The following is a 12763-nucleotide window of genomic DNA, read 5'->3' on the forward strand; positions in this document are numbered from 1 at the left end:
TGTTTTGGGGGACATAATACATAGAACTGGCACAAGGTAGAACAAATGAATGTCAACATTGCAAGGTGTTAAAAATAAGGTGGGATTGGGGGAAAAATACAATCAATGCAAACTAGAGACTATGATTAACAGAAAAATTGTATGTGCTTTCTTTAATATAACAAAGGCAATATACCAAAGCTAAATGTATATGGGGGGAGGGGGGGACATGGGGGAAGGGTGTGGGACTCTTGGCATTGGTAATATTGTCTGACTCTGTTCTGCTTGGGTTTGATGCTATCTTTCCTTTTGGTGTTTCCTGGCTGTTATGTTCTTTTTTGGGTTTTTTTTTTTTTCTCTCTCTTTTTTCTTGCCTTTCTACCTTCTTTGACTCTTCCTCCTTCTTTGTGGAAGAGATGGCGATATCCTTATATAGATAGTGGCGATGGTGGGGAATACATAAATACGTGACTATACAGGGAACCATCGATTGTTTACTTAGGACGGAATGTATGATGTATGAACAAAACCGTTTCAACAAAAATGGGTTGATGAAGAAATCTCAAGGACACTATATTGAGTGAAATAAGACAGACAGGTAAGGACAAATATTGCAGGGTCTCACTGATAGGAACTAATATAATATGTAAACTTAGAGACATGAAATATAAGTTACCAGGATACAGAATGAGACTAAAGAATGGGGAGCAATTGTTTATTATGAGCAGAATGTTCAACTAGGGTGAACTTAAACATTTGGAAATGGACAGAGGTGATGGTAGCACATTGTGAGAATAACAACAGTGCTAAATGCTGTGTGAATGTGGTGGAAAGGGTAAGCTCAGAGTCATGTATGTCACCAGAAGGAAAGTTGGAGGTTAAAAGATGGGAATGTATAAAACAGTGAATCTTGTGGTGCACAATGTCCGTGAATAACTATACAAATATTAGAAATCTCATGAACTAGAAGATATATATGACACTATAACTACAAGTTAATAAGAGAGGGGCATACAGGAAAAAAATATACCTACTGGAAACTATATACTACCATTAGTAGTATTTTAATGTTCTTTCATCAACAGTAACAAATGTACTATACCAATACTATGAATCAATAATGGAGGGGGTGTGGTTAGGGGTATGGGAAGATTTGAGTTTCCTTCTTTTGTCTTTATTTCTTTTCTGGAGTAATAAAAATGTTTTAAAAATTGAATAAAAAAATTGTGATGATGTATGCACAAGTGTACGATGGTACCGTAGGCAACTGATTGTATACTCTGAATCTTTGGATAACTTTATGGTATGTGAATAATCTCAATTAAAAAAAAATTTTTTTAGTACAAAAAAAAAAAATCTAATATCAAAGACCTAACTGGACACCTAGAAGAACTACAAAAATAAAAAAAAGCAATAGAATTAACAAAACCAAAAGTTGGATCTTTGAGAAGATAAATAAAATTGACAAACCCTAAGCTAATCTGACAAAAAAAAGAGAAAAGACACAAATATATAAAATCAGAAATGAGAGGGTGGACATTATTACTGACCCCACAGAAATAAAAAAGGATTGTAAGAGGATACTACAAACAACTATATACCAACAAATTAGACAACTAGGATAAAATGGACAAGTTCTTAGAAACACATGAACAAACTCCATTGACCCAAAAAGAAATAGAAGACCTCAACAGACCAATTACAATTAAAGAGATTAATGAGTCATCAAAAACTTCCCAACAAAGAAAGCCCAGGACCACATAGCTTCCCAGGTGAATTCTACCAAACATTCCAAGGAGAATTAATACAATCCAGCTCAAATTCTTCCAAAAAATTGATGAGGCAACACTACCTAACTCATTCTATGACGCCAATGTCACCCTAATACCAAAGCCAGATAAAGATACTACCAGAAACTTACAGACCAATTTCTCTAAAGAATACAGATGCAAAAAATCTACAACAAAATACTTGCAAATCAAATCCAAAAGTACATCAAAATAATTATGCTCTGTGATCAAGTGGGTTTTATCCCAGATATGCAAGGGTGGTTCAACATAAGAAAATCAATGTAATACATCATGTTAACAAAATGAAGGCAAAAAACCACATGAGCATCTCAACTGATGCAGAAAAGGCCTTTGACAAAACAACACTTAGAAAAATTCAATGATGAAAGACTGAAAGCTTCCCCTCTAAGATCTGGAACACGACAAGGATGCACACTGTCACCACTGTTATTCAACACTGTACTGGAAAGTCTAGTCAGAGGAATTAAGGCAAGATTTATTCAACATTGTACTGGAAGTTCTAGCGAAAGCAATAAAGGCAAGGAAAAGAAATAGGAAAAGTAAAGTTTTCATTATTTGCAGGTATCATATATATATATATATATATATATATATATATATATATCACATGTATATATCATATATATATGTGATATATATATTTCTTGATCAACTTTGTAGTCCCTCCTCCACTGTGTTTCCGCTTCAAACAATATATATATTCCCTCCCCAAAAAACTACAACAAAGCTACTAGAGCTAATAAACAAATTCAGTAGAGGGATGTGGTAGAAGACCAACATACAAAAACAAATAGTGTTTCTATACATTAGTAATGAGCAAGCTGAGGAGGAAATCAGAAAAAACAATCTAAGAATAAATTTAACTGAGGATGTAAAGGAAAACTATAAAACATTGTTAAAGAAATCAAAGACCTAAACAAACGGAAGGACATTTCATGTTCATGGACTGGAAAACTAAGTATCATTAATATGTCTGTGCTATCCAAAATGATTTACAGATTCAATGCAATCCCAATCAAAATTCCCACAGTCTACTTTGCAGAAATGGAAAAGCCAATTATCAAATTTATTTGGAAAGGTAAGTGCCCCAAATAGCCAAAAATTCCTTGAAAAAGAAGAATGAAGTTGGAGGACTCACACTTCTTGATTTTAAAGCATATTACAAAGCTACAGCGGTCAAAACATCATGGTACTGGATGGAACAAGGACAGATTTATCAAACAATGAAATCAAATTGAGAGTTCAGAAAGAGACCCTCACACCAACAGTCAATTAATTTTTGACAAGGTGCCAAGTTCAGTCAACTAGGACAGTCCAGTGTCTTCAACAAATGGTACTGGCAAAACCGGATATACATATGCAAAAAAAAATGAAAGCAGACCCCTACCTCAAACCAAATACAAAAATTACCTCAAAATGGATCAAAAACCCAAAATACAACAGCCAGGACTATAAAACACCTAGAACAAAATGTAGGGAAGCATCTCCAGGACCTTGGTTTCCTTAGACTTGACACCCAAAGTACAAACAATGAAAGAAAAGAAAAGAAATGAGACCTCATCAAAATCAAACTTAAAAAAACTTTTGTGCAAGGTACTTTGTGAGAAAATATTTGGAAACTACATATCTGATAAGGGTTTAAAACCCAAAATATATAAAGAAATCCTGCAACTCAACAATAAAAAGACAAACAACCCAATTACAAAATAGGCAGAAGACTAAAATAGTTCTCCAAAGAGGATATACAAATGGCTAACAAGCACATGAAAAGATGATCAACATCACTAGCTATTAGGGAAATACAAATCAAAATCACAATGAGATATCATTTCATACCTACTAGAACAACCATTATTAAGCAAACAGGAAACTACAAGTGTTAGAGAGGATGTGGAAAAATAGGAAGACTCATTCATTGCTAGTAAGAATGTAAAATGGTACAGCCGTTGTGAGGATGGTTTGGCAGTTCCTCAGGAAGTTAAGTACAGAATTGCCTTATGACCTGGGAATTCTGCTACTCAGTATATACCCAGAAGATCTGGAAGTAGGGGCACAAACAGACATTTGCACACTGATTTCCATAGCGGCATTATTCACAATTGCCATACAATGGAAACAACCCAAGTGTCCAACAACTGATGAACGGATAAACAAAATGTGGTGTAAGCATCTGATGGAACATTATTCAGCAAAAAGGAATGAAGTCCTGAAGCACGCGACAATATGGATGAACTTTGAGGACACAATGTTAAGTGAAATAAGTCAGACACAAAAGGACAAATATTGTATGATCTCACTAACATGAATTAATTATAATTACATGTAAGCTTATACACATAAAATATAGAATATAGCTTACCAGGATATAGAATGTGGCTAAAGAATGGTGAGCAGTTGCTTAATATGTGCATTCAGAACGTTTAATTAGGTCAAAGTGACATGTCTGGAAATGGATAGAGGTGATGTAGCATGCCATTGTGAGAATAATTAATAGTGCTGAATTGTGGGTGAATGTGGGGTAAAGGGGAAGTGTAGAGTCATGGATGTCACCAGAAGGAAAGCTTTTCCAAAGCATATTGTATGCAGATCAGATACACTATATACAAAAGGCACTGACTATATATTTTTATATAGTATCCCTTGCCCATCACAGAAGAGTATGACTAGTAGCCAATTGCCTTCCAAATGTCTGGAAATTATCTCTGGAGCTTCAGAAAGGAAATGGCTCCAATGGGTAACATTTAGGGGAAAAATGTAAATATATATTTACACACATATTATTGTTTCCCCACAAGTAAATTTATAAGCTGCAGAACCACAAATAGTGACCTTCCCATTCACATACGGAAAAGAGTCTTGACTCAAAGGGCGTAAATGCAGAGAAACCAGACAACCTGTTTAGCTGATCAGTCCCGGTTTATTCTTGTTTTCAAGTATCATTATTAATAGTGCAGCCTCCCACCCACCCCCATATACACTCACATGTGGTCCAGATTGGACAATAAATTATAATTTATTATAACTTTGTTACGGAATTTTAAGGTTTGGCTATGAAGTTGGCAAAATTAGTACCATAATCTGTCATTTTCCCCTAAGGAAATGGATGGTCGAAGTGGTTAAATCACTCTGCCTTTTCCCTTACAGAAAAGACATGAATCTGGCAATGTAAACAAAATGAGGGCTTTAAATAACAAAAGAATCAGCTATTCTATATTCTTTTGACTTTGCTTTTCATAAAGAACTGGCCGTGACCATTTCTGAACAATGAGGATTCTCTTGCCAGCCACCAGGGACTTTAAATGCCACCAATACTTATGAGAAAATGGTCTCATTCATTTTCTTATATTTCCTTATCTTATCCCTGGGTTATTAGACAAAAAGTAGAAGTAGGGCTTTGAATCAGGAACTATTTATTTTTAAGTTGATAGTACAACTTTCCATCAAGCTATCTTTTGGGTGCTCTTCCTTAGTGAAGCACTCTTCCTCCCTTCCCCCCTTAATAGGAAAGTCATCTCCACAGAGAGAAAAGCTGACATTAAAGCATTTGCCTGAAATCCAGGGTTTCCTGCTACACTTTCCTCCTTTACTCTCCCTCTCCATCTTACTCTGAGAAAATTAGTGGAGCTATTGGAGATAGGGTAAGAGATTAGTCAGCATTCACGTAGGGCAGTAATTAGCAAGGCAGCAGATCTACTTACCCACACTCCAATAGCAGTCCCCTTACCCTGGGGATTGCCATGGATTCCAGAGCCCTAGTCTCCCACCCCTACAACTGTCCCAGCAAATTCTGGGCATGTGTGCACAAGTTCGAGTCCTGCAGGAAGCAATTCTCTCAAAGCATGTCTCAGAGTTCAGTCCCATAGATGGCCTTATAATATAAATATTCTTCTAAGCACTGGAGAGCATTATCATCCACCCTTGGGTCAAACTTGTTGGCCAACAAATGATGGTTCTGAAGCATCCACTGCAGGTCCCCAGTCCCATAAATACAAATAGCCTGCTGGTGGATTCCAGTGCAAGGTGCATAAGGTGCCCCCTCAATGATGTTTCCCTCACGGCCCTGCCACTTGACCAGCCTGGCAATGGCAGCCATGTCTGAGATGTCACACTTAGGATGGTAGGGAACAAAGCCAGGCATCCACAGTGCATGCTGAAGGGTGGCCCAGAGGTGCTCATCAGGGCTATAGGTATCTTTTACCCATTTTATCAGTTGTTGGGATTTGGGGTTCTCTGATGGATGAAGTCTCAAGAAGCCACAACACAGGCATTCCTTGTGAACATATGTAAATTATAAGGGGGAGGGTCCTTCTGCTTGCTGGTCTTAGACAGTGCATTGTTATCAAATAGTGATACAGCAATTTTTTTTGTATTCGGAAGGAATCTCTGACTCCATACTATTCTTCCCATTCAACATCTTGAGGGCCTGAACCATCTCGGCATTGGTCTTTAGAGGAAAGTCTGTCTCACATGTATTGAGGAAATACTTCCATGGCTCTGAGCTCTGGAGCAAGTCTTCTATGCAGGTGAGGTCAGCCTGCATCATAGACCAGGAGGCATAAACCACCCGGACCGGCTTACTGGCCATGAAGACATTTGGGAAGCATGAAATAATAGACTTGATGGTCTTTTTGAAAGTTTCTGGAGACTTCTCATCCACATGGATGCAGTATATGTTCTGTGGGGCATATACAGCTTGCAGCAGCCTTTTAAAGTTTTCAATCTTCTAATGGACCACCACAGAATATGCAATAGGGAAGTCTGATTCTTCTTTGCTCAAGGGGAACTGTATAAACTTCCTTTTGGCCTTAAAGTGCTCGCAGTCTCTAGTTAGGATGAGGTAGTCAGCAGCTGTGAAAGGCTTCTGCTTCTTCTTGGTCTCCAGGTTGTCCAGGTGAGCCTGGATCAATGCTGCCTGGCCCCTTGGATGATCCCAGAACAGTTGATGTACCTCTTTGCTGGCAGCTTCAGGGAGTTGTACAATATATCCCTATAATGCCGGCTTAGAAAGTCCTTGGATTCCAGATCAGATGATCAAAGTGAAATTTCAATTTGAGAGAAAGTCTCAGCGCAATGATGGCCAGCAGCATATAGCAGTCCAGACCCCACAGGTAATGTTTTAGGTAGGAGTTCTTCCTCCACAAAATCATCTTCATGGAATGGAGACCAGGGAGAGTCTGGACACAGAGAAGGAAAAGGAGAATGGAATCCTTTAATAGCTTCTTTCCTGCTTGGGGAAGATCACTTGCCAGGGTGTAAATCCATTTCCAAGGGGAAACTTATTGGGTTTCATGAAAGCAAACATGAACACCATTTTCTCTAGTCTTCTTCTAATCCCTCCAAAATATATACTGTTTGATAGTCACAGGATGTCTAGGAAACCGACTCCAGCTCCTCTTTAATATCTGTCAGGGAGGCACAGGGTGGATGGCCGCACAGGATGGAGGTCACAGGGACTGATCATGGTCCTTAGATCACTTCCAGGCCTCAAATAATGTGGTTCCAGCTCAGCAGATACAAGCTCTGTCTTGGAGCCATGTTTCCTGGCATGACCCCAGCCAGATGAGTTCTAGAGGTGCAGCCTGCATCAGCCAGAGTATGTACCTACTTTGGATAATTTATAGTTGGCTTGAGCCGATAGTGGAATGGTTGAAGAATCCAAGGAACCAAGTGAAATTGTAACTTTCTTTGTCCTTGGGAAGCTTCTGGATCCATTGTATCCATTTCATCTGGTTTTTTGACTTTGGAGTCTTGTGACCACTAAAGACAGCCCTAAAGTTTATTAATGAAGGGCCCTGAGTTAGCCCAGAACTAGCCCATCCCAATTCCAAAGTTATCTTGATAACTGAAGCTGGGTCTAATGAAAATGGGCCTGTCTGACAAACACAATGACAAACACAGTAGCTTTAGACTTTAACCTATAAATCATCTATTCCTCATTATAATACTAAAAATCATACCCATCATCATATTAAGGCCACCATTTTCTTACGTACGTTCTGTGACTAAACAAGTAATCAATCTTCATCTGCTCAGTAATTAAATCACCTCTAATTATATCATCTGACGGTATTGTGCTCATTATCCTAAAATATGCCCATCTTTTAGAACTATAAAACTATCAGAATTACTGCAGTTCAGGGAGACAGATTTTTAGGCTGACAGGCCATCTGCTCTCCTGCTTTGTGCTTAGCAATAAGCCAATTCTCTCTTTGAAAACCCGGTGTCTCAGGAATTGGTCATTTGAGTGCACTGGGCAGAGAATCCACTGCTTTCGTCTGGTATCAGTGTTAATTTAAAAACTATATTAAATCCTCTTTCAGATTACTGTTATTTCAACACTAAAACCAACTGTAGAAGAAATAGTCTCAACTTCCAATAGTTTAATCATGACTAGTTTAAATCAGTGATATTTCTAACTATACACTTAGATGAACAATATTTTTTAAAGCATGGTTTGTTTGTTTTTTTTTGAAATAAGAAAACTCTTTAAGAATTATGAATTTGAACTCATATGTAGGAGACATTAAGACTGCATGGAACTGTGCTTGCTTCAGCAGCACATATAATAAAACCGGAATGCTACAGAGAAGGTTAGCACAGCCCCGCTCAAGGATGATATGTAAATTCACGAAGTGTTTCTCAAGAACCACTCTCAGTACCAAGATCTGTATTAGTCAGGGTTTTCTAGGGAAACAGAACCAACAGGAGTTAAATATTATGAGGTTTCAAAAATAGGAATTGGCTCATGCAGCTGTGGGGATGGGCAAGTACAAATTCCATAGGGCAGGTCATAAGCTGGGAACTGGAATAAGTTCTTGATGAATTCCCCAGGGGAAGCTGGCTGGCTGAAGTAGAGAAGGCTTAAGGCCTTCAACTGATTGGATGAGACTTTTCTCATTGTTGAAAGCAAATTCCTCCTATTGATTGTACATGTAATCAGCCACAGATGCAATCAACTTACTGATGATGTAAGTCAGTAACAATCAGGACAATGCTTGCTTGACCAAACAACTGGATACCATAACGTGGCCCAGTTGACACATGAACTTAATCATCAGATTAGGAACAGAAGGAAAGTGCCTCAACATGATTAAGAGCATATATGAAAAACCCTCAGCTAACATCATACTTAATAGTGAAAGACTGAAAGCTTTCCCTCTAAGATCAAGAACAAGACAAGGATGCCCAATGTCACCACTGTTATTCAACATTGTGCTGGAAGTTCTAGCTAGAACAATTAGGCAAGAAAAACAAATAAAAACCATCCAAACTGGAAAGGAAGAAGTAAAACTTTCCCTAATTGCAGATGACATGATCCTATATACAGAAAATCCTGAAAAATCCATAAGAGAGCTCCTACAGCTAATAAATGCATTCAGCGAAGTGGTGGAGTACAAGGTCAACGCCCACAAATCAATATGTTTCTATACACTAGTAATGAACAATCGGAGAAGAAACTGAGAAAAAACTTCCATTTACAATAGCAACTAAAAGAATCAAATACCTAGGAATAACTCTAACCAAGGGTATAAAGGACTTATATGCAGAAAACTACAAAACATTGCCTAAAGAAATTAAAGAAGACCTAAATAAATGAAGGATGTTCCATGTTTAAGGACTACAGGACTAAATATTGTTCAGCGGTCAATTCTACCAAAAGTGATTTACAGATTCAATACAATCCCAAACAAAATTCTAACAGCCTAGTTCTGGGAAGATGGCAGAGTGGGTAAGGCAGAGCAGGCTTCTCCTCCATGAAAGAAACTAGAAAGGGGCCAGAGGATGCCCAGGACCGCAGTTTCGGGGTGTAACCAGCCATAAAGGGAACCCTACAGTATGTGGTGAGGATGCAGACAAAAATTCGGACAGACGGTGCCGTGAGGGACACTCCCAACTCTGCAAATAAATTCATCACCTTCCCCCCAACATGGGACAGGACCCCCCAGGTGAATGAGTCTCCCTGGTGACATGGGACACAGATTCTGGGAATGAGCCTGATCCTGGCATTGAGGGACTGAGAATGCCTTTTTGACCAAAAAGGTGTAAAAGGCAACAAAACAAGGTTTCCATGGCTAAGAGATTTCAAATAGAGTTGAGTGAGTGTCCTGGAGGTTACTCCTACAAAGTTTCAGCTAGATATGCCAGATGGCCACAGCATGATAAGCCCAAGTCAACAGTAGCCCCGTAACCCCTAAAGAATACCCGGATCCTTTTTGCATATATATTTCACAATAAGGAAATAACTGAAACTGTGGAACTGTAACCCATAATATTCTTTGAAATTTGCTCTCTAACTACTTGTTAAATTGCACTTGGAAAGTTATCACTCCTATGTATATATGCTATATCCCACAATAAAAAAATATGATTATATAAAAAAATTCCAATAGCCTTCTTTGCAGCAAAGGCAAAGCCAAACATCAAACTTGGGGTTAAGAGCCCTGAATAGCCAAAATCATCTTGAAAGAGAAGAACAAAGTTGGAAGACTAACATTTCCCAATCCTAAAACATCAGAAAGCCACAGTAATCAAAACAGCATGGTACTGGCACAAGAACAGACATATAGACCAATGGAATTGAACTTAAGAGTTCAAAAATCAGCCCTCTCATTTATGGCCAACTGATATATACCCTTTCCCTTTCTCTTCCCTTTCCTTCCAACTGATATATACCCTTTCCCCTTCCCACCCCACCCCACCCCACCCCACCCCACCCCACTCCATTCCATTCCATTTTTGTGATAGGTAATACTATTACTTTTATTGTAAACATGAGGAACCTAAGTCACAGGGAAGTTGAGAAACTTCTCCAAGGTTACAGGACTAGTAGGTGGTAGAGCAAGGATTCATCAGCAATATTTTGACCTCGAACCTTCTAAGTCTTCTTGGTTGATACTAATGGATTTTAGACAATTCTAAAATGTGACAGATGGATAAAACGCCTTCCAACAAAAGCAAATGAAGAGCTTCAAAAAGATTTAATAATACTGCTCTAAGCTACATATTTTTTTGTTTTTCACTCCCTATTCATTACCAACATCCCATCCTGTGGTAACCTATATTCTAGATTCTGACTCTATGAATTTGCTTATATTCTAAGCTATCTGACATTTAATGGGTCCCCACAGTTCTCATATACTGAGGTGGCACAGGGGCCAGTACTACTTTGCAGACTGATTGACCTCAGTTGTGACCATCAGCCTGTTTATGATGGACAAAAGCTAAATGAGTGGCAACTCTTTTAGGTTAAAAGAACCACTATAAAAAATAATAACCCTGACAGATTTTAATGCAAAGCTGTAGTGGATTTTTATAATAGTGTCTTCATTTACTTAAATGACTTCTAAGCTGGAATTTTCAAACACTGTTGCTTTTCCCAGCTCTGTGGAAGATGCTGTAAGAAAAATAAAGAACATTTGCTCTAATTTGTCCCCCAATTTTGTGGACAGAATAGATCAAGAAGACAATGACTAAATGTCAAACATTATATAATGCAGCCTAAAAGTGCAATGTGAATTTAAATAAAGGAATTCAGATTTTTTATTCCGTTTTTATAACTGTACTATTAACTATAGTCCATTGTTTATAATAAGCTTCTAAAATTTCCCCTTTTAATCACATTTACATATATAATTCAGAACTTATGGCCAACTTATTTTTGACAAGGGGCGAACACCATTCAATAGGGAAAGAATAGTCTCTTCAACAAATGGTGTTGGGAAAACTGTATCTCCATTTGCAAAACAATGAAGGTGGATCCCTATTTCACACCATATTCAAAAATCAATTCCAAATGGATCAAAGACTTAAATGTAAAAGGCAGAACTATAAAACTCCTAGAAGAAAACGTAGGGAAGCATTTTCAGGACCTTGTGTTAGGCAATGCTTTGTTAGACTTTACACCCAAAGAATAAGCAATGAAAGAAAATAGTAAATGGGACTTCATCAAAATTAGAAACATTTGTACATCAAAGGACTTTATCATGAAAGTAAAATGACAACCTACACAATGCAAGAAAATATTTGGAAACCACATATCTGATATGGGTTTAATATCCAGAATATATAAAGAAATCCTACAACTCAACAATAAAAAGACAAACAACCCAATTTAATAGACTTAAATAGACATTTCTTTCAAAGAATATATACAAATGGTCTAAAAGCACATGAAAAAGACATTCAACACCATTAGCCATTAGGGAAATGCAAATCAAAACTACAATGTGATAATATTTCACACCCACCAGAATGGCTACTTAAAAAACAAAACAAAACAAATAAACAAACAAACAGAAAATTAAAAGTATTGGAGAGGATGTAGAGAAATAGGAACACTCATTCATTGCTGGCGGGAATGTAAAATGGTGCAGCTGCTTTGGAAGACAGTTTGGCAGTTCCTCAGAAAGTTAAGTATAGAATTACCATATGACCTGACAATCCCACTTCTAGGTATATAACCAAAAGAACTGAAAGCAGGGACTCAAACAGATATCTGCACATTGATGTCCATAGCAGCATTATTCACAACTGCCAAAAGATGGAAGCAACCCAAGTGTCCATCAACTGATGAATAGATAAACAAAATGTGGCATATACACACAGTGGAATATTATTCAGCCATAAAAAGGAATGAAGTTCTGATACATGTGACAACATAGATGAACTTGAAGACATCACGTTGAGTGAAATAAACTATACACAAAAGGACAAATGTTATATGATCTCACTGTTATGAAATAAAAGACTAAGCAAACTAATAGAGTCAGAATCTATAATATAAGTCCTGGGATGGGGTGGCATTATGGAATAGGGAGTTAATGCTTAAATGGTACAGAATTTCTATTTGGGATGATGGAAAAGTTTTGGTAATGGATGGCGGTGATGGTAGCACAACATTATGAACATAAGTAACAGCACTGGATTAAATATCTGAATGTGGATAAAAGGGACATTTTAGATTGAATGTATGT

The 12763-nt window shown here is 37.6% G+C and overlaps 1 protein-coding gene and 1 non-coding gene across 2 annotated transcripts in view; one reads left to right on the forward strand and one right to left on the reverse strand.

Annotated features, from left to right (window-relative positions):
• Positions 1-5183: 5183 nt before the first annotated feature.
• Positions 5184-12763, reverse strand: part of GFM2 (GTP dependent ribosome recycling factor mitochondrial 2) — a 58627-nt gene continuing 51047 nt past the window's right edge. Inside the window, 5 exon segments of the mRNA XM_037802062.1 lie at positions 5184-6023; positions 6026-6153; positions 6155-6707; positions 6710-6820; positions 6823-6964. Coding sequence (XP_037657990.1) covers positions 5635-6023; positions 6026-6153; positions 6155-6707; positions 6710-6820; positions 6823-6964 — 1323 coding nt within the window. The 3' untranslated portion in view covers positions 5184-5634.
• Positions 8332-8437, forward strand: LOC119508648. The gene has a single exon (XR_005211546.1). It is a non-coding gene; the product is annotated as a U6 spliceosomal RNA (small nuclear RNA).

This window comes from Choloepus didactylus, chromosome 13 (assembly GCF_015220235.1).
Source record: "Choloepus didactylus isolate mChoDid1 chromosome 13, mChoDid1.pri, whole genome shotgun sequence".
NCBI classification, from domain to species: Eukaryota; Metazoa; Chordata; class Mammalia; order Pilosa; family Megalonychidae; genus Choloepus; species Choloepus didactylus.